Raw genomic sequence first — 23218 nt, forward strand, 5'->3', positions numbered from 1 at the left:
TTTGTTTATTTTGCTGACAGTGGTGCCTACAATCATTGTAGTAGGCTATGGTATTTTGGCGGAAACTGTGGTTACCATGGTCATTTTGTAAGGGAATTCAACAATCGTAGCCACCTGCTCCAAGTAGCCACCTGGAAACTTGCTCCTCTTCATAAATCATAAACACTTTCAAAATACACATTTTTAAAAGTCACTGTTCAGCACACAATTTGACCGTATGCAAGCAACTCCGCGTGAAGTCGTGAAGAGAACAGAAGTGCTGTTATTGGTAAGAGAGCAGACGGAGTGTGATTGGCTGTGGGATCCACTCCATTTTGGAAACAGCTGTTTCAAGCTCTATCCCTCTTGCTCCTCATTGTGTTCGAGAGACTGTCAGAGGAGGAGCGTTGGATTTGACTTGGAATCTCGGAATAAATCAATAGAAATCCATTGAATCTGTGTGGAATGAGGGAAGAGCGTTTGGAAATGAAGGGGAATCCCGACAAAGAGTCGTGGTAACAAGTGGAAGAAAGTGAAGCGGATTAAGGTTAGTGATTGTTACAGTAATGATGGGTGATTGCAGCCGACATAGTTTCGGTAGTGAAACAACAGGCGTTGCACATGTAACATTCATTAGTCGACAATATTTACAAGAAATTGAAAAGCTCCTCCGTCCAAATGTATTGTTGATATTGTTTTTTTTTAATAAAATGGCCTGGGTTCCTTTTTTCTTTACTTGGACATTGTTTACCAGTAGCGTTTCTCAAGTGAGTGTTCTTGCTTTTATTGTCAAAAAACAACATTTGTCAATATATTCAGTGACCTCAAAAGGACAGTTAACCCTAAAATAAAAAAATGTACCATCATATTGTTCCAAGTCCAACTCTATATGACTTTCGTGTGTGCAACGAAAGGAGATATTTGTCAGATTGACAACCTCACTCTTCTAGTGACTTTTCCACATAATGAAAGTCTGCCTGACAACAGGAAGATAAGTGTAAGCTCTCTCTTTATACAAAACCAGTTAAAATTTTTTAAGCAAAAACCTTTATATAGTATCATACTTGCAAGAAGAGGAAGTGTTATCATGACTCATAGGAGAAACTTGTCAGAGACTGCTCGCTTTCACATATTAAAGGTTAGTTCAGGGGTGTCCAATCCTGCTCCTGGAGGCCACCACTGTCATGCAAAGTTTAGCCAGACTAGACATACTAGAAACTTCCAGCCAGGTGTGTTGAGGCAAGTTGGATCTAAACTCTGCAGGAGTTGTTCAACTCTTAGTTTGTCAACTCAATAAGACTTTTGTTTATCTTCGGAACACTAATGAAACTATTTTATTAATTTCATATTATTTTATCTGTACATTGAAAGTCCAACCAACAAAAATGTTCATGTGCATCAAGCGTGTTTGTAGCCTGACTTCATCATACTCGTATTCAAGAGAGAATATGAGTCTGAAACTCCTCCGTTGGGCTTTGATTATGAGGCATGTCGTAACCGAACCAGGAAAAAAAAACCTCTGCACTCAATTGGATAGTCGGTAGACCTACAACCAATCAGAGCAACGCAGTAAGTCAACTCCTTTGCATAGCGCAGTTTTCAAATACAGAACATAGCCTAACTTCATTTATTTTAGAAGTTAAATAACGAGTGTTGCTTCTTTTACTTACTTCTCCATGAGTGCCACCAAAGGAGAAACCACAACGACCACAGGCTTTTCATTATGTCCCATCTTCTTAACGACTGTCAGAGCCAGCTGATAAGTTGCACTTTTCCCGAGTCATGTAGGAAGGACGCCAAAAATATCTTTCCGATCGACAAATGCCTTGATTGTAGTTCTCTGTTTGTCTATTAAAATGAATGCGTTGTCGATTTATTTTACAATAGACGCGACAGCGGAATCTATACATCTCAATTCTCCAGCTGCAGTCATCTTTGACAAGCGCTCTTTGATAACGTGATGATTACGTCCCTGCAGATCATCTGTCCATCATCGTATAAAGCCCGCCCTGGCAATTTGATTAGCCCGATCATTTTTTGACTGATCATAATTACTCCTCAATGGATCGAGTCCAGACCGAACTTCCCGACCAAAAAATGTTGTGGGCGGAGTTCGGGCTGGCATCCAGGCTAGCGTGTTTGGGCCTCCTTTTACCATATTTGATGTATATATGTGCATTGATCACTGTTTACATGAGGATGCTAGGCTTTATATAAAGTATTCAAGATTAAACCTTGATTCATATGGATTTCTTTTACAGTGTCAATACAAATCATGCTTGTGAGCAAAAGTAATGGGGAATTGGGTACTTTCCTGTTATCCGGACCCCACGATGGCCTACCCCTAACCCCGCCCCTAAACCTACCCGTCACTGGGGTTAAGACCAATCAGGGATGATGGCCTACCCCTAACCCCGCCCCTAAACCTACCCATCACTGGGGTTAAGACCAATCAGGGATGATGGCCTACCCCTAACCCTGCCCCTAAACCTACCCATCACTGGGGTTAAGACCAATCAGGGATGACTTTAGTACCTAAATGGTATATGGTGGGGTCCGGATAACAGGAATTGTTTTGAACATGAATAAAAGTCTTATGAATGGTTTGAAAATGAAAATGCAAATTTTTGGGTGAGCTAACCCTTTAAGAGCACTTTGCATGAGTTCAGCAGGATAACAACAAAGAGATCAGCCATGCCATTTCAGTTCAATCATATATGGACTTTTTTTATTATGATGGAGTGCTCTGGCAGCACACTCGTGAAGATGAGCCAAAGACATTATACAAATCGAATGTGTTCTCTTTTAGTGTATGTGTGTGGATGCGGATGACCTGTTTACTTTGATCTGTGTATTTATTACGTAAGATGGTCAGTTTTTATCTCTTTCACTTGTGAGGAATCAGTTGTTTTGGTCATTACATTCATGAGATCCCATCATGAATCCCATCATGACATCATGGACTTGATTCACTGAGGCATTTTTGATGAGTCGCACATCAACAATGAATGAACAATCTGAAGTGGAACAATCAGTTCATTGTCATCAGCCTTTTAATTTTTCATAGTCATGTGAGCTGTGTAAATGTATCCGGACTATTCGTCGGAAACTAATTCTGTAGTGTGAATGTTAATATTTAATGGTGCAATGGACTTTATGCTGTATTGAACAGATTGATTGGTTCTATAATGAACTTTATGAAATGTAACTTCAACTGTCACTTTGTACTATGCAACCAAGAAATTGTTTGTGTCTTTTGCTCTCATGAGCTTGGTTGTCCTACTTTCTATCTATGGCCCAACAATTTCACTATAGCAACTGCTTTTTTGGACCTCTGAGTCAAAAGATGTTATTCGAGCAAGTCATCATCCACTTGGCTTCTTCAGCTAGAGTAGGCTGATGAAATGGGAGGTAGTGGTACTCAAAGATGTGTTGTGAATATTATCATTTATCATTGTGATGTAGCAGAAGCATAATGCATTATCCTCTGCTGGCAGCACTCTGTCTGGTAAGTGCTCTCTGGCTCTTTGCTTTGAGTGAAAAGTTCATTTGCATGACACGTCCAGGTCAGCCTATGGCAAGAGTTTCGCATCAGTACTTCAGCCATTATCATGCCACGGTATCCGTTGATGGGGTTTGTGGTTGTTTTTGTTTCAATTTGTTTTCCTCTATTTTTATAAATTGTTTTTCTTGTTGGCCTAGTGAATAGCCTACCTAACTGTCTCGCATTTTGTTGATTCATGAATTTAAATATAAACTACTCCGCTCAAAGCAGAGGCTATTTGAGGGGTCTCCCAACTGAGTTGCTTTGAATTGAAACCGATGTAAATTTTTACTTTTAAGCTTGACCTATTTGTTACCCTGAAATAATTTGGTGTGCAGACTGTGCACAAGTGCTTTGATTGAGTTGTAGGACTGCGATGTCTTGAGGGCCTCATCAACAAGGCTGTCGATTATTATAACATTATTGCTGGGAAGCAATTCTCCACTCAATTATAGCCTGCTGGGAGAGCTGTTGAGATTATTATTTTTGTTGCACATGAAACTTATAGAATCATCAATGAATTTATACAACTTAATGTATGTATTTCAGGAATTGACACAGCTGTCGCTGAATGAATCAGGGTTGACACTTTCTCATTTTAAACTTTCTTTTTTCATTCCATCCACAGTTTTCATGATACATTTTCCACATTCAATAATTTCAGACCATATATTAGTGTTATTGGAGAATTTATATATTATATTATTATAATATATTATATTATATATTAGCCAGTTAATAAATAAATATAAAACACCAGAAATGGTGTATTTATTCCAAATATATTAATCCATTATTAGACAATTTTATACGGCTGCATGATATATTTAAACCATTTAAAAATAATGATAACATAATGCTATTGTGAGATCACAAAGTCTGCAATTCCATAGTAAATTCCAAGTAAAATTCCAAGTAAATACACTGGTGTTTCAGTGTGAATGCTTTATTTACATGCGTAAATAATATTATTTACTTCCAGTGTTCACAGTAAATGGTGCTCCAAACAAACCTGCCGCAACGTGCACTATTTCACCAGATTTGTTATGTGAAATACATCAATATGTTTCTAAATATGCGAATTGTTGTTCATTGCAAACAACATTCATTCATCTAGCATTTTTATCGTAAAAAAGTGGCCAAATATTAAAGATTAAGTGGACCTAAGTGGAAAATGTTGTTTGACCAATGACCACACTATTAAACAAGGATTTGATCTGCTACAACAGATCAGTGTAACAACAACAATCACCAGCCTTTGGCACCCTCTGAAGGCATTTGCTAAAAGGGCAATTTACATAAGTTTATGTGTTTATTATATTTTGTATTTTACATGATGTCTTTTAAGTGTTCAATAAAACCATATAATTTATTATTTACAATTTATTGTAATTGTCTCATTGTATGTATTTTAAGTATAAATTATAAAGGCTATTCACTTATTTTTATTTAAAAAAATCAGATTGCCTGATTAATCGTCAAAATAATCCACCACTTACTTGATTACCAAAATAATCATTAGTTACAGACCTCATTTGTACAATGATTTTTTTTTTTAAATATTACTAAATAGGTTTCATTTATTTGATTTCAGTTTGAGTTGATTTATTTACCATCATTTTAATGCTATAGTTTTTTGTTATTTGCTGAAGTAAAACATCTTTTTATAACCTTTTAGCTTTACTGTTTTTAATAGATTTAGTTTTAGATAACAATAATAACCATGGTCTATATTCTAGGTAATTTTTTATCATGTAAAAAAAACAAAACAGTTTGTCACAGATCCCTGCAGCCATTCCCTGAATACATGTAATCAGCATAATCTGAATAAATTAAATTGCATGTGTATTCTTTTCTCATTGTTTTAATGCTGCTTGCTCTGGCCTTTAACTGTGCAGATTAGTACAAATAAATTGAAAGAATTTAAATCAATTCTTGTCCTTGACAGCAGTACACAAGAGTTTATGATTAATAATATGCACCTAATAATAATTAGATTTGTCGGTAAATATCGGTACTTTCGCTACTTAAAAAAATAAAAATTTCACTGCGAGCTGCATTCTTGCGAATCCTTTCATTATAACCAAAAAAGTGTGCTTTAAAAATTAAAGCCTTACTAATCTTAAAGGGAGGCTCTTGCTTTCAGTTTATTACCCATTCACAATCTGATTACAAGTTTAGTTTTTCATGCTTCTACTTACTCTGCAAAGTTTTTGGATCAACAACTGTATTTGAATGCATGATTGAAGCAGAAACTGCGATTATTGTCAATGAAAACCAATGGATGACAAAAAAAAGTACCTAATTCAACAGTTTTTGCTCTGCTGCTGAGAACCGTAGAATTTTAATAGTAATTTTATTGGTAGTGACTACTAAAACTTTGGTACCGTTACACTGATAATAATATTTCTGATAAAAATATATCACTGATAAAAATTCTGATTGGAATATCGACTTGATCAGGTTAAAATGTTAGCACGCTAACATCTTTGAAATATGATCAAATTAGGATATTAATCTGAATTTTCATGTGCATGCCATGTAAACATGGTCAGTGTGACTTTAATGCACTTATGTGGGCTATAGCCAAAGCCATTGGTCAGATTCATTCAAGCTGTCATTCAACATTTGAAAGTATCTCTCAGGATATGTTTTGCTTGTCTTCCTCTCTTCACAACTCAGAGCAAATCAAATCACTTTACGCCCACATCCTCCCTGATCTGTGGGAGAGAGGCGTGCTGCAGCTGTGTGGGATCCGTTCGCTGCAGAGAGAGAGAGAGAGACGGGAAGGAGAAGGACAGAAAGAGAGAGAATGAGAGGAGGCTCCCTCATAAACCCTAGGATCAGAGGACACCGCTTTCTGTTTCTCGTGTGGACTAAAATAAAACTGCCTTTATTCAGGTCCTCGGAGAGCTTTGTAGCACCATGTCATTAGCGTTCAGAGTGCATTCGGTAAGTAATTGAAGCTGTGTGCTGTGACTGAGTTTGGATAATGGTTGTTAGCTTGAAGTATTGGTAATTGGAAGTGAGAAGGGGTTAAAGACAGGCCAGCAAAAAGAGGAAACGTACAGTGACAGGTGGTCTTTAAGACTAACAGCTGTTCAGCTTCGTTTGCTTGTCCAGGACATTTCTTTTTAATTGTTTTTTGGGTTTGTATAGGCTGTGAGCACTGGCTGGAAGATCTCTCTTACTACATGTCATAAAAGTGCCATAGAATAATATGCATTTCTGCTTTGTTTTACAAAAGGATGTTCAGTATTTCTTGTGGATACTTGTTTAAGTTTATCTGCTGCTATTTTAGGTGCCTAGTTTAAAGGGTGTTTTCTTGGTCCATTCATGTTGTTCAGGCTGCCAATGAGGACAACTCATTCAGTGAACACCTCTGTCTGTGTCATTCAAGAACTGTTCAGATATGAGTTCTCATTCAATAATTGTGCAGAGTAGTTCTATAGACGGATATTAAAGGAAAAGTTCAGCCAAAAATGAAAATTCTGTTATGATTTACTTCTCATGTTGTTCCAAAAAGAAGCATTTTTGTCCATACTATTAAAGTCATTTGGGTCCAGAACAGAATTTTCATTTTTGGATCAACCTTCCCATTAAGCTTAATAAATATGTGTGTATTCTGTTCTTGTCTGTCTGCACACCAGATGCTCAGTGTTTCTGGTTCTGTCTATCCTCCACACTCTCTCTCTCTCTCTCGCGCGGTAAGACCTCGGGTGCAGGAGAAGGACATAAACGACAAGGACAGACGTCCCACCTGCTTCCTGTAAGGCCATGTGTTGTTTAATGCAAGTGCAGAACTGGATGTGTGTACAGAGGTCCTGTCAAAGAGACAATATCCTGCCCTTTAGAGGGAAATTTCAGCCAAAAATGTCATTATTTATTTGCCCTCATGTCATTCCACTACAGAATGTGTTTTTCCTGATTTTATATATTATATGTGTTGTAGAATATTTTCTCATGGATGTTTTCACTACAATAAATGTTCACACTGATAATCTTAAGAACCACTTCTGCAACTTTCAAATTAAAGGAGAACTCTGGCTCAAAATGAACCTTTGGTCTAATAAAACATTGGTACCTAGTCAACCGTTCTCTGAGATTTTGTCTTCATGATAATCGAATGTAAAGAGTTTTATCTCTAAAAACTGTTTAATTATAACGCTACTATATGGGGCATAGAATAAGTAAAAAGAAATCGCTAGTTTATATCACTAACAAGGCTCAAAATAGTCACAGTAACATAATGAGGGTCCATACATGCAAAACGAAGCATTGAGAACTTTGTAAGTGTGCAGACCGTTTAATAAGAAGATACTTTTTGAGACCGTTTACTTCGTGTATACAGACAGGAGCCATCTTGGAAAACAGTCACGACAAGTTCAACCACGAATGACGTGCTAAGTGATCTGAACTCTATGAAGTTCAGCGAACTTCTGAACTGTATGAATGGCGTTGGGGGATCGACTTATCGAGACTATTTTTTGCATGTTTGGACCCTCATTATGTTACTGTGTTAGTGTGGGGCTGTTTTGACCCTTCTTAGTGGTATTAACTAGCGATTTATTTTTACTTATTCTATGCCCCATATACTAGCGTTATACGCTAAACAGTTTTTAGAGATAAAACTCTTTACATTTGATTATCATAAAAACAAATCTCAGAGAACGATTGACTACCAATGTTTTTTTTTTAGACCAAAGGTTCATTTTGCGCCGGAGTTCTCCTTTAAATGTGACGTCAAACTCGCGGCATGACTTCAAACTATTTATTTTATTTCAGAGCTACAGTGGAAGGGAAGATTTTCAGTGACTGTTTTTCAGACTGTTCCTCAAACTAGTCTTCCATTTGGCTTCAGAAGACTTTTTATGGTGCTTTTATAGGTTTTTGTTGATTTTGAGCTTGACCAGCCCCTGGTCAGTAAATGTACGGAGCCCCCCCTAGTCCCACTTTGGAAAAAAAAATTAATAATAACTATCTTGTGGCCTCAAGATAGTAACTCGTGGCCTCAAGATAGTAACTCGTGGCTTCAAGATAGTAACTCGTGGCCTCAAGATCGTATAAATGGTATATATCGTATAAATCTTAATTATTTTGAGAATTTTATTGTAATATGGTTTTGAAACGACTCTTTGTGTGAACTCTTCCTGATTCATGTTCATACAACTTTGTTATTGATAAATATGATGATTTGTTGTTTTCTTTACATTTCGTCCTTATGCTGCTCTTTGTAATAGCAGGGTGCAGATGGTGGTGAGCATATTTCAGTGTGTGGCATTTGGTTTGGATAGGTACTATAATTTGTGTTCAAACCGTTCATTTTCAAAGCAGCGGGACTATTTTCAGAAGGCGCATGACCTTTTGACTGTTCGTAGGGAATGAGGTTTCATGCGCATGTTGTAAACTCCGTTGTAACACTCACCGTTAGTTCAAAAAAGTAAAGTTCTCCTCATTTGTGTTCCATGGAAGAGAAAGATTGAATTGTCATGAACATGAGTAAATACTGAAATAATTCTTGAGATAATTTTAAGATTTGAATCCTTCTTCACCATTTCCAGCCAAATAAACTCCCAGTGTTTTTATCTGAACTGCACCACCTGTTTATGACTCTGCAAAGATTCCTCCCTTCAGTCACTGTTGTCATAGTCTGAAGTGTGATTCATGGGGAAATCCTAAACCCTGTTAGCACACTCACTCCCTCTCTCTCTCCTGCTCCACACTGTGAATTTAATTGGGGAAAGAGCCGCATAAAAACAATAAGTTTTAATTATGCCTCCAAACAAACAGCGGACGGATTCAGACATCTAATACTGTTAGGCTCTGGTGGTGTTTTGAGCTTTCTTTCTTAACAAGCCATTTTCACACTGCTCATTTTCTGGCTGGGCGATTGACTGATGGCTGGCCGCAAACTGCATCATGTGCGTGTGCATATCATCATAACTGTGGAAAACATATGCCATCTTTCACTGACACATGAGATTTACTTCCTTTAAAGTGGTCTAAAAGGAAACCCTTTACCAGACAGGAAAATCATTGCTTAATTGAGACCTTTTCCTTTCTGCCCTAAGAACTTAAGTAACTCTCCTTCTGTGCTTTCATTATGGAAATTAACTATTGACTTTTTAACCTGCATTGTCAGATGAGTTTGAGTTACTTTTTTATTCATGCTTGTTATAGACATTCATGCTTGTTATTCATGCTTGTCATTGATTTTCAAGTAGGTAGAAAGACAAACACCACAATCTTTTTAATCCTTTATCTTCACGAAGCCTGCGTCAGCTGCCGTGGTTGGTGTGTTTCTTTCAAATTTTGAGGCAAATTCATCGGCGTCCACCTGTGCTAGGCAAATGATGTCGTGACTGTGTTGGATGTGGGTGCTGTGGAATTATTAAAGAAGGATTTGTGTCTTTGTGTGTCGGCTCTAAAGTTCAGCTGTCTGAAACTGCTGTAACATTTGACTCGGCCTCCCTGCAGTATCCTCATTATGATTTAATATTTGCTCTAATATCAAAAGGGCTGATAGGCCACACTGGGAAATGAAGCCCATCAACTCCTGCATTAGTAAAGAGGCGGTGGTTTCACACCTTCATCTCCCCGAGCCTTTTTAAATGCTAACACTTTGTTTCATGAAATAACACCAAATACGTGCTCTGTTAAAAGGGCTCTGTGAGCTAAAAGCCTCCCGACTTCAGTGCGAGGAAAATGGCTTTAATCTCGATACGGCTATCACTTCCAAATCTTCAGTTAATTGCTTCTTAGTGGCTTTGAAAATCTCTCGCTTGTAAAGTAGCAGCCCTTCGCTCTGCACCCCGGGAGCTGAAAAGGTCTCGATGACATGAGGAAAAACTTCCTGACGGCAAACTTTCTGCATTTGCTTTGCAATTCTTGTCTTGATCCTCTATGAAATCCTTATGGTTGGAGTGGCGGCGGTCCTGAGGCATCAGAGGAAGACGAATGAGAGTGAGTCACGTGTGGGTGACACCACTGTCTCATCCGTATGAGTGCAGGCCTGGCAGCCTCTCTTCTTTCTCTCCACAGTATTCATGCCACCTCCATGGCCAATATGCCCATTACACATTTAAGAGCCTTTTTGCTTTACATGCAATCTGTCAGTGTTTGCATTAAATAGGCACTTCAGAATTTAGACATCTGATGTATGCAAACAGAATTTAAAGAAGATCCATATATCTCTTATATTTACGAGAACAGCGTGAGATTGGTGGCGTGATTACCAATGAGCGACAGCTGTGAGACGCACCGGTCTCGTATCTCTCGCAGAGGAGCGGGAATTTTCTTAGCAACGTTAAAACGCACCTCAAGCGATCACTTGTTTAGCGTTCATGTAAACACGACATTCAGATGAGTCAAAATAACGTGTCCTGTGGTGTAACATGCTAAACCAAAAAATTTATATTTCTTTAAATTGACTGTGCGCTCGTATTAATAATGGGGAAAAAGTGCAATGCGCAATATGGCGAAATAAGTTCCACCTTCTAAAGAAAAAAGCCAATCGCGATTGGTAAAGTCGTCGTGTCACTGCAGCTGCTGTTAGAAGCTCCTGTTTGTATAGAAACACTCAGTGTTCTGAGACGCATTAGCTTGGTACAGCTTGAAAAATAAGCATTATTTTGCTTTAGAGTTGTTTGCCCATTTTAATGTAATTAACTTTTTTTGTAAAATGTGATCAAAGATCCCTCACATTTTGGGTGCAGTGAGAATGTGTAATGCACCAGCAAAGTTCCATTGCGTTGTTCTCATAACCTTTTCCTGGAGATGCTGAACATGTGCCGGGAAATGTTATAGTATGCTGATAAGAGGCTGTGAAAGTGCAGCTGAAGTGCTTGGGGACCGTAAAGTTGGCATTTAAAAAGTCATGATAGCACAAAATGCTTGGTCGGTGGAAGAAGCTTGGTTCCTGGTGCTGAGTAATATTACCAGCATGGATATTCAGGCAATGGCTCTTTTGATGTTGCTTGAGGAAAAATAGTTGTGGACACACAAAGCAAGGCCCTTCAAAAAGAGGAAGGATACATAGGACGACAGCAAACAGAAAATGAGGGTTTTTTTTCTATTGTAGTTGAAACCAATGCAAAAAAAAAAAAAATGCCTGTGCAATGGTGGATAAAGCGTGTGTTTTCCCCTTCTTGGACTGAGCAGCCACTTACGTCATGTGAACACAAAGTGTGTGTTCGTTCAGTTGAGCTGTGGCTCATAAAAAGGGGAGTGCTGGAGCTGGTGCACTTATCTCAAGAGCAGCTAAATGTGCTTGCTTCTTTAGACAGGCTGGAGTCTATTCAACTTGATTAGATGCAGCTCCGTGGTGTCAAGAAACTCTTCCCTGATAAAGACAGAATATGGGACATTTTTCAAGCTCACTTTATTCCATGGAAGATATTATATAAATATTGTTCTCTTGCCCAAAACTGGAGCTTTAAACATATTATCAGCAGAACAGACGCCTCCATCTTAAATTCCTTTTTAAAAGGGCTGAAATTCTTGTAGTCAGCAGAATGTGCATGTCTGTCTGATGGAAATAAGACAAGACGGTTGTAATTTCTACATAAGCTTGTCTCATTAGGGTGTTTCTTCTTGGGCATTTTCCCATAATACTCCAACAAATGCTTGCAGCATTATTTCAGTCTGGTTGCCATCATTCTATCACAGATTAAGTGCGTGTCTTCTGGTGGTATGTGATTTGAACAGGATGTAAAAAAATGTACAACAATTCTCATTTTGTTTGATCATTGGTTTTTCAGTTGAGTTTATTTGTTCAATTGTTTGTTCGCTTATTTGTGCTATTGTTTGTTCATTCAGTATTATACTGTATTATAGTTCATCTATTAATTTGTTGGTTTATTGAATTTTTTTATTTTTTAGTTTGTTCAATTATTGGTTTATTCAATGAATTGTTTGTTTGTTTGTTTTGTGCTTTTATTTGTTCATTGGTTTTTGTTGCGATCCCAATGGTCAGAAGCATCTGAATCTGTTATTTGACAAACGTACTTAAAATTGAAGACTATTTTTTCGTTCATTAATTTGTTCGTTCAAAATCAAAATGGGTTCAACATTTTTAATCACATTGAACATTTGTTGAATATTTTCTTCATTTATTAATTTGTTTGTTCATCCATAATCAAAATGTGATTTGTGATTTATGTCTATTTTACTGACCTGTACGATAGACAGGTGGTACGGAAAGCTAAATCTATCAGTTAATGCCCATTCCCTTTACTCTGAGTTTGAGAACCCTACCCTCCCACTTTGCGGTTTAGATTTCCTCTAATTAAGAGCAATAGATACTAATTTATTCCCACAGCCATTTCCCTTCTAAACTTAGCAATGGAGGGAGTTAGTAGGGTCAGGGGTTTATTCACGGTCAGTGTATTGTCTTTACATTTTATGTTTTTTAATTGTTGTCTGTCTCTATGCCTTGCTGTAAAACTAATTGCCCCGCCCCTGGTGGACCTAAATAAAGTTGGAGTTGGAAGTTATTGTAAAAAATACAGGTTTATTCCCTCAGGAAATGTTTAATTAAAATAACTTATTTTACTGTTTGTAAGGACATACTTCTGCCACCACGAGATTTGACATTTATTACTCTCAGAGGCACAGAGGGTCCCATGTAGAATTGTAGCAGTGGACTTGTATCCTCGGCTGGGCGCTCGGGCCTTTGTAGATTAATATCAGTAAGAGCTCCCGTTACACTCTATTCAGAATATCCCTCATTCATTAGGTCGACAGGAGCAAGGTTGTAGGACTAGAAATGAAACCTATTTGCTTTGCAGGTGTGCTGATTCACACTGTATTCATGGCTCCAATAATGGGCTCCCACTGCTGTTCTGTGCCGTTATATGATTCGAGTGTTACGGTGACACAGAGAACAAAGAAACTTTTCCATCCATGATTGACAATGCTCATGTTACAGCAGGTTTAATGAGATTAGTTTGCGGCCTTTCAGTTCAGAGGTGATCTGGGTAGAGATCAAGTATCTAAGTGAACTAGTTGAAGGTCACATTTACATGGTTCAAGTGACCCAATTCCAAAAAAATAAATAAATACATTTTTATATTCCCTCCTATGTGGCACAGATCACAAATGACCCACGAATATGTAAGCAGAAAAAAGCACATGGATTTTGATATTCTCAGATCGGTTTAGGCCTCATCCAGAAGTGGAAATGAATCGAATGAATGAATCGGATGCATTTTGCATCTGCCATGTAAGCGGAGAGATCAATCAAGTCATACGTCATTGAAAAAGTGATGGTGACGAATGACGTACCAACCACAGTGATTACAGTAGCGATCATTGCTACATTTGCTCAGGCTGCAACAAGGGCTTTTGCCTACGCCTCAGGAGACCAAATGATTGCTGAACTTTAAAGATGGTGTGGAAAGCAAAAGCTTGTATTATTATTTTGTCTGCTTACATTGCAAATTCCACTGTTTTTGCTTCCTTCCCGACCTAAGCTTTGAGTTGTTTCTCTAAGTGTATAGTGTAAATGCAAATATCGGATATAGTTAACAAATTGGAATTGAGCATTAAGACCTGCAGTGCAAATGCGACTTAAGTCTCTCGCAATTACGGTTCATCTCCTGCCTTTTGAGGGGTAAGGGTTTCTTGTCTCAAGGGTCCCATCTTCCTTGTCCAGTTCCGGCTTTCACTGAAGAGGTTTTTTATTGACTGAATAAAGTCAACAGTCTGCTGAGAGTAGCTGCATGCCCTTTCAAGCCAGGGACTGATGGACAAAGTCAAGCAGTTATGAACAAAAAGTATTTAAACCATCTATGTAATTGCTTAGGCATATTTTGACACACCCTGTGGCCGGGTTGATGGACTAGAGAGCACTGGAGACTCACTAAGTATTCCTGTTGGTTTCTACACTTGAAAGCCACATGAATATGGGAGATGCATGTATTTGTCCATAAAATGTATTTGAGGTTAACATCATTACATAGGACCACAAGTAGAGTCATTTTATTTCCCTTTAGTGTACATTCCTGAGTCTCTGTCTGAACACTTTGCTTTTCATGGAAGTGTCGTTCCCTTCCGAGGTTTGTGAATTGTGCTATTTGTGGTCTAGGATGTCTTTCCATCACAGCTGTAATGTTGATAATTAAGACAGATAATTTTGCCGGAGGGCCATTTATAGAGTTTTCTAGGAACCTAGCGGTGTGACGCAGGCTTTATTAACTGAGGAAATTGACATCATTTCTGAAAGACCAGTGAACTTTAGAGAATTACTTTCGGTGGTGAAATGTAAGTCCACATTTGTTACTTTATAATTACACAGGCTGCATTTTTTTTAACTGTACCTTTAAGATACGTAAATTAGTTCTGTTATAATTGGACTTGTCCACACAGAGGAGTAGTGCATGGAAGTTACCGAGTACGAAAAATGTCGGCAGTGCTCCTAATATCAGTCGACCAGTGATTAACTTGAGCGAAGATCTAGTTGGCCGACTGAGTGGCTGGATTTCGTTCTCATGATCCTAATATCTCATGATTTGTCCAAATATGGAAATGAGCAATGAGTTTATTTACCCAGTGGGCTGTGCAGACTGTTTTAGACAGGACATATCCAAACATCTAGTGAGAGTGAAAGCTTGACTCTCTCTTTCACTGCTTTTCTGTTGTTGATGATGTTTTCTTTCATTTAAATAAAGGTTAAACGTGAATTTGTCATATGTTTATTCCTGCTGGCGACGCAGAACTCATGTAAATGATAAACATGTCAGACATTTGAGACAAGCAAAGCAACGGCCCCCTGTTGCCAGATAAACTCACTAAATATAGAAACTTTTATATAAGGATTTCCGGGCTGGAGAACTATTGGGCACTTGGTATTAGATATATTCTAACTATACTATGAAAAATAATTATAACTAAATGGAAAAATAAATGTGAATCTATACACCATTCAAACGTTTGGGATCTTCAGTGTCACACGGTCCTTCATAAATGCAGATTTGGTGTTTAAAGAGCCCCTATCATAGCATTTGAAATGTTCCTATTTTTGTTTTGGGAGTTCCCAAAAACAGTTTAACGTTCAACGACTCCCAAATGATTTGTTCGACGATTCATTTTCCCAAACACCTCCTTTGAGTGACGCGAATCTGCGGCGATTGGTCAAATGACCCAGTCAGTTGTTATTGGTAAACCGTAGGCAGAGATTGTCGGCAACAGAAAGCCCATAACTAGGATTATAGCTTGTCAAGTGTTGAAAATTGTATATAGTGTTTGATCAAACGTGTCAGAAAAAGTGCCCTTTCCACATGGTCCCTTACTTGCGTCTCCGTCAAGACCGAGCTTTCCCGGCGAAACTCACATTGGGGCTTTTGAGGGGCAATGCTTGTTATATAGAGCGAAGTCATATTTGGCAAAGTCATTTAGGAGGTAATTGCCATTTTTTTAATGAATGTCTGGTGAATATCAAAAACAAAACTAACTTTACCCCGCTTAGAAGCTGCGCGGAGTATACACAATATAACTATATTGTGCATGCTACAGAAAACATAACAGCAAACATTATTAATATTACTTACAGATTGTGATTCGGAGGAGGACGAACCTGATCCATATACACTGGATACTGAGCCCTCCTTCGGGAACAACCGGCTTGCGAATCCACATTTGAATTCATGTATGTTTTCGAATGATTCGTCATTAAAATGATGAGAACACAAGGTTCGGGCTATACTGTTGTGGTATCGTTGCAAATATGAACTCTAACAACTGATTCTTCACATGCTCGTCCCTGGGAAATGAAAACAAGTGGCTGGAACTGTCTTTGCAATGTAGAACACAGCGTCTTCTCGACATGACGCTATTCAGCTGAAGTTTTTGAATGTGTTCTAGACTAGACTTCAAGTTTACACTCCCGTCTGCGCGCGCAGTAACTGGGCGTGGCCGATATGCTTATGTTTTGTATCTACGTCACGACGAAACAGCTAATGACTCTTCTCAAAAACAATTCATTTCATAGACTCAGAGTCGACTCTCACTTTTGAAAGACAATAACTTTATATACGGTGCACTTTCAGATATAAATCTTTGCAGGATGTTTTCATTCCCTTAAGCTATATTCCACACTACATGAACAGTCATTTTCAAAAATCCATGATAGGTGGTCTTTAAAAACATTGGTCGATGTTGAAAACAGTTATGTTGCTTCATATTTTTGTGGAAACCTTAATACTTTTTTCCCCCCTAAAGGCCTACTTTTGCAATTCATTTTGGTGTCCCAGTAGCACAGTAATTTTACACTGTTGTCAGACATCAACTTGGTGTTAAACGTTTGTGAAAAGACATTTATTATGTGCACTTTTCAATAGAGCACAGCTTGTGTTTTGTTGGGGAAGATTTTCTTTAAAAGCCTTTATGCACTTCGTGTGACTCTTTCTTTAGTTTGTCTCTTCACTGGGGAGTCAGGCTCTCTGCAGGCCACTGTTCCAAATTCTTCTTTATCGGCTGTGACCCCAGCCTGACCTTTGCTGAATTGGGTCACACCAATACAAATCTGCCTGCTTTACCTAGGACATGTGAGTGCTTGTAATTATAGATGCTGCATAAACAGGTTGATATTTGGAGAACACGCCAGCAAAGTTTGCATGAAAGTGAAATTGGCTCACACTTCTCAAGGTCCTGGGTGAAAATGAGGTTGGGAGTATCAGGTAACTGACATGCTGGTGCTGGCTGACGTTATGTGGATGACTCAGCCTGCATGCTAAAACACACATTGGCCAGTGTTGAATGTGCACAGACTGGGATATAGTGGCAAACAGTTCAGGAAAACACTGCAGATCCTCTTCATTGTGATGCTAAATTATGTAAACCATAGCCACGTGGAGCTTCCTTGAACATTGCTGAGTTCCTTCGGGTAGTAGAGTTTGTGCTAAGTAATACATGGCTACTTTAAAGGGGTGGTTTACTGCTTTTTTTTCGTTGCATGATTGTGTTTATGGTGTGCAATATAACATGTATTTGTCGTTTTTCTTTTTTAAAAAGTCTTATTTTTCATCAATTTCACCTTTTTATCGTAAGCCGCTTTCTCCTCTGTCATTTGGACTTCCTACGACCGGTTGACTTCCTGATTCTATGAAACCACTCCCTCAGAAACAGGCAGTGAGTTCAGATTGGTTAGTTTGGGCCGGTGTGTTGTGATTGGCTAAACTGTATAGTGCACGTTGTCCGGATACTTCACGTCCATTACCTTTACGGGCGAAAGCTGCATATGTGTTCCTGTCAAATGTAAATAATGGTATCAATACTGTAGTTTCAGTATGAGCCAGAATCAGACCCAGAAAGCGACGATGAAGAGAGTCAAGCAGAACCTCACCTCACACGGCTCTTACAAAACGTTTCTGAATGGTAATTTGCCTATATATTTTTTCCAACTATATACACATTTGTTTTACACAATAGCATCGAACTGACTGGCTACTACTGTATATACACAAACAGCTTTGGCACTGGTTTACGTTCTTAATCAAATCTAAAAATAACATCATAAAGTATAAATACAAAAAAATACATTTACAAAATTAGTACATATACAAATTCAGGTCCAAAATGTTTGAACGCGTTTGTTTTAGACACGAAATAGCATAACTAAGTGGCATTTGATCAAACTAAAACATTAGGTCTGAAATTATACATGCAAAAACATTTTAAATTATTTAGCCTACTTACAGGTTGTGGCCCAACAACTGCTGCCTCTGGTTTTAAAGTTGGAACTGCTTCATGTTTTAGTAACAGTTTCTTGTTGAATCCGGCATTGAACTCGTGGAGATTGTGGAAGCTGTCTTTCGTAAAATGCGCAGCACAGAGAGATAAATTACGATTGTAATTTTCAGGAACATAATCAAACATAAATTGTATCCATTGTTGATGAACTACAACGTCCGTGGGAAGCCCAAACACAGAAGACCTGACAGCTGGATGAACATAACACACTTTCGACGAGCCGCAGAAATATGGCCTTGCTCTTTTTTGCATATTCCAGAGGGAGGGTTGATGCAAATGTATGGGTTAGTTACGTATAAAACCCGCTGTAGTCCCATTCGAGTCGTTTTTGTTGGCATTAAACTTTCTGATTTTTAAAAGACGATATCTCTACTTACACTGAACTTTCAGTGCTGCAACTTTGCAGATACTGTTCATGCAGCAACATTACATACATACTATTTAAAATGAAAAAAGTGAAATCGCAGTCAACCACCCCTTTAAATGACCATCAATAGATAGTGTGGTTACATCATCTAGCAGGGGCTGACTGAACTGAACCAGCCGAACTTTGACCCCTTTGTTCCACAAAATTGTTGTCCAAGAGTTAACTTCTACACATTCTGACATGGGCATCCTTTGCTCTTTATAGAAATCTCTATGTTCAGCTCCCCACATTTTGGGATATAATCATTACTTTTCAAGATAAAAGTCCCTCCCACTTTTCAGACTGTTCCTACACCCCCAATTTGCTTGACGCTACTGGAGCATTTGAGAATAATAGAAAGGAAGAGAGAACTATAAAAAGAAAGAAAAAAAGAGGAGGGTAGAAGGATGAAAAGAGAAATGCAGGGATGGAGAGAGGTGATTCAAGGGAAGGAGGGATGAGCAGTGAAGACAAAGATTTCTACCCTGTAATTTTCTCTGCCTGTTGCTCCCTCACACGTCACACCTCCCCCTCTGCTTCCAACATATAGCATCACATTTATTTGTATTTGTCGTCTTTCCCTCGCCCTCTCACATTCCTCTGGAATATTCCTTCTTCTGTTGTCCCATCTCTTCAGACAGACCAGCTGTACAAATTGGTGGTATTTAGAGTCATAAATTGCATCAATGTGACTCCTTTTGAGTGAAACAGGATCTGCGATAAGATGAAAATGAAGGACTGAACTTGATTTTATCCATAGTGAATTGATTGGGTCTTAAAGTTGTCTCCAAATGGCAAGTGGTTGGAGATCTCAGCCAAAAAAGGAAAGGCATTTCGGAGATGAAATGAATTGATGTAAGATTATTTTTGAGTAGCACCTTAAGAAGTAACGTTAGTGTTGCTTTTGAGACGTTATGAGGAGCATTGGTTAAAAGTAAATGGGGTATTTTTTGATTTCAGGTTGACTTAGAAACTTAGTGAGTGAGTAGCTAATGTGTTTTTGGATGCATTATCCGGGAGGATTCCTCTCTTAGCATAATGCCCACCTATGACTCTCCTTCTGAAAGCTGTTTGATGAGCTCCAAAAAGTGTCTAATCGATCGCTTTGGGTTTTATCTCTTGTTTACGTGCCAAAAAGGCTCCATTTCGCAAGCTTGCACTGATACTCGCAAGAAACCCGGAGTGTAAACAAGCATGAAAAGAATGACGAATGCGTCCAGGTTTGGATGAGTGCTTTTAGCTCTCTTATATAATTAGGCCATGAAATGAGTTCAGTGGCTGAATCTATTAACTTTAGTGTTGAAATAGAGCCCCTGAAGTAATAATTACTCCAATTCATCAGATGGAGTGTTCTGTCATGGGCATTACTGAACTGAGAGAGTCACAGCTTTTCTCTGTCAGGATTTCTTTTCAGAGCTCATTAAATGGAGTTCTTAAAGAGTTTTTTTGTTTAACTGTTGGTTGATTTCTTTCTATCTGGACCATAAATGATATATCGTTTTGTCTGTTTTTTTGTGTCTTTTAGGTGTAATGAGAGGGCAGTTTGTGAGCAGATGATGGACGTTGAGGCGTCATATTCAGAGTTCATAAACTGTGATCGTACAGGTCGCAGGAACGCGGTGCCAGACATTAAAGGAGAGACAGTAGTGGTGGGGACCAGTGAACTAACCAAAGACATGGCTCAGATGGATCTGAAAGCTGCAGGTACGTCACACACAGAGCATTTCAGTGCATCTTTCAAGACAGCACCTGTATTGACATTTCTCCTTTTCCTTAAAGGGATACTCCACTTTTTTTGGAAATATGCTCATTTTATTACTCCTTCAGAGTTAAACAGTTGAGTTTTACCGTTTTCGAATCCATTCAGCCGATTTTCTGATATTTAGAAGAATGTCAGTAACCAGACAGTTTCTGGTCTCATTGACTTCCATAGTAGGAAAAAAAATATACTATGGAAGTCAATGAGACCAGAAACTGTCTGGTTACTGATATTCTTCTAAATATCAGAAAATTGGCTGAATACATTCGAAAATGGTAAAACTCGACTGTTTAACTCTGGAGGAGTTATAAAATGAGTCTATTTCCAAAAAAAGTGGAGTATCCCTTTAAGAGTTGTCCTCCTCCTCCTCCTCCTTACTTTTTCATAATCATCTTCTTTGTCTTCTTAGTCTCTTCCTCCTTTTCCATCCTCTTTTTCCTTCTCCTTATTTGTTGTCATCGACATCTTCTCTTCCTCCTTCAACAACTCCATATCCTTCTTCCTCTTCTTTTTTCTTCATTTCAAACTTTTCGTTAGTCATCGACATCTTCTCTTCCTCCTTCAACAACTCCATATCCTTCTTCCTCTTCTTTTTTCTTCATTTCAAACTTTTCGTTAATAATTTCAGACTTTTTTTGTTAAATCTAAATCTGTCTTGCATTTATTTCCATAAAGAGTTGCCATTGGTCCTCTTTATTGTATCTATTCGATATACAGTTTATGAAATGTCATGTTATAAAAACAAAAAAATAAGTAATAAGTGAAAACTATGAAGTAGTTATGATGCTATGAAAGCTAACCTTACTTAACATTTAACACAGTACTTTTTAAAAATGTATTCTGACTGTAATCCGTATAAGTAATTCTGCACAACTAGTGCTGCTCATGTGATAAAAGAACCGATAATGTCTCTTGACTGCCAGTGTTTATTATGCAACACTGCAGCCGTATGGCCCCTGTAATGAAGTGCTTTGTGAATCCGATAAGACTGAGATACGCAAACATATTACAACTGTAGTGTACAAAAGAGGATGTGAACCGAAGACTTTCACTGGCCTTTTCTTTCAAAATGTCCCTTACTTTATCCAGGACACGACTCTGTGAGGTCAGAGGTTTAGGTTTGGTGAGGTTGAATGGAGGCTGTCACCATTCACAAAGATTTATTATCTGCCCTCTCAACAATAACCGCTTCCTTGACCGTTTCCTATTCGTATGGGAACTTTTTCAACTCTTTCCTACTGAAATAAGAGACGCATCTGTCTCTATTTGACCCAGTTTCCTTAGCTTACATTCTTGGCGCCGTTTTATCTCTGAAATAACCTGAGACTTTCCCATGACCACGAGGACCCTGTCGAGAATGCGTAGCTGGGGGTGTGCACATGTAATGTTGCAGTACGTTTTGTCACATCTGTGTCTTGTAGAGGTAGATGCTTCTGGATCTCCAGCCCCTGATGCAGAGGCCTCTGGGAGCCAGGACAATCAGGGGAAAGAGGGACCGTCATAAAGATCAAGAATGACCCGGAGGAGAGAGGAAAGCTGAGGAGTTCTCTCCTTTTCTCATCAAAATTCTCCTCATCTTTGCTCATCAGGCAACAGTGAAGAGTTCCTCTCATAGACTGCCATTAAGGTGGACGTCCACCTGTTGCATGCTGTTGAGTGCCTAAGAGACAGATGGAGAAGTCACTGCCTTTGCAAATACCACTAAATGGGGCGAATCCGTCAAGGACTGTGTTCATTCACAGCGCTGAGTGAGGGAAAGTAGTTTTCTTCTTGCAGAGGTTGAACAGAAGCACAGGCTTTTTGATATTTTTCCAACCTAAACTTAAAACTAAAGCGTTCAATCTCATGTTCAGCTACTGTATACTATAAAGTACCAAATATAGCCTTTTTGTTACTGCCTGACATGGATGGCTCAATTTTAATTCTCTTTTTTTAAAACAATGACCACTACAGTTGAAAGAGTTCTGATTATAGAACAGAATTCTCAAATATTGCCTGAGGTCTGAAGAGATTTGTTTCTATACTTCTTTACATACTGTAACATGATTAACAATATTTATGTAGTAAGTTACTGCTCCTGGCACTGTTTTGTGGTTTTTGTCAAACTCTCAAAAAACACTTGTTGAAACACATTGCATATAGTGACTATAAATGGAAGTACCTCAAAATAAACAGGAATGACATTATTTCGCTTTCAGTGTCTTAATTCACATTGAACATTCAGTCACTGAGAAAAATATGATATATGTAATGGGTTATCATTATACCAGCCAAATAAATAAATATGTGAACATAAATTGTAGTTGAAATTATACTTATACTTTTCAAAAATTCAATTAGGATTCAAATTCCACAGCATCGTTTAATTTTAATCATTTAATTTAGTAATTACAACATGAGTCTAAATACATTTTAGATGGACATATAATAAAAAAGCAAGGCCTGGCTTTTTCTATTTCTTTTAACCTGTTAACTGTCACCCCCCCCCCCCCCCCCCTTTTTTTGAATAGACATGAAAATGCACATTTCGAACTTAAATGGTTGTAATTCAAGAATGCTTTGGAATATAGACATATGATTGGTCTTGTTTTAAAGAAGACATTTGGCAGATTTTTGTAGAAGTGAAATAAATTAAGAAAGTGAAACAGAAAAAAAGTTATAGAAGTTTGAGTTTATGGAAATGTACAATGTAAAAATATTAATTATTTATATTTTACATAAAATATATATTTTCAAAACCTGGGCTACTCTAAAACGGCAGAAAGATCAAAGCCAAAAATCT

General features: G+C 38.1%; 1 protein-coding gene across 2 annotated transcripts; it reads left to right on the forward strand.

The window, feature by feature from the left end:
• Nucleotides 1-126: 126 nt before the first annotated feature.
• pkig (protein kinase (cAMP-dependent, catalytic) inhibitor gamma) lies at nt 127-22622 on the forward strand. 2 transcript variants are annotated; one of them, XM_089124513.1, is made up of 4 exons: nt 133-526; nt 6206-6475; nt 20203-20381; nt 21858-22622. In XM_089124513.1, exons 3-4 carry the CDS (start codon nt 20231-20233, stop codon nt 21938-21940), a joined length of 234 nt encoding a protein of 77 aa, XP_088980639.1. In that variant the 5' UTR covers nt 133-526; nt 6206-6475; nt 20203-20230; the 3' UTR covers nt 21941-22622. The 2 variants fall into 2 exon arrangements, with proteins under 2 accessions (XP_088980640.1, XP_088980639.1); XM_089124514.1 differs by lacking the exon at nt 6206-6475 and having other exon boundaries at nt 127-526.
• The last annotated feature ends 596 nt before the right edge of the window (nt 22623-23218 follow it).

This window comes from Pimephales promelas, chromosome 20, assembly GCF_988280905.1.
Source record: "Pimephales promelas chromosome 20, fPimPro1.hap1.1, whole genome shotgun sequence".
NCBI classification, from domain to species: Eukaryota; Metazoa; Chordata; class Actinopteri; order Cypriniformes; family Leuciscidae; genus Pimephales; species Pimephales promelas.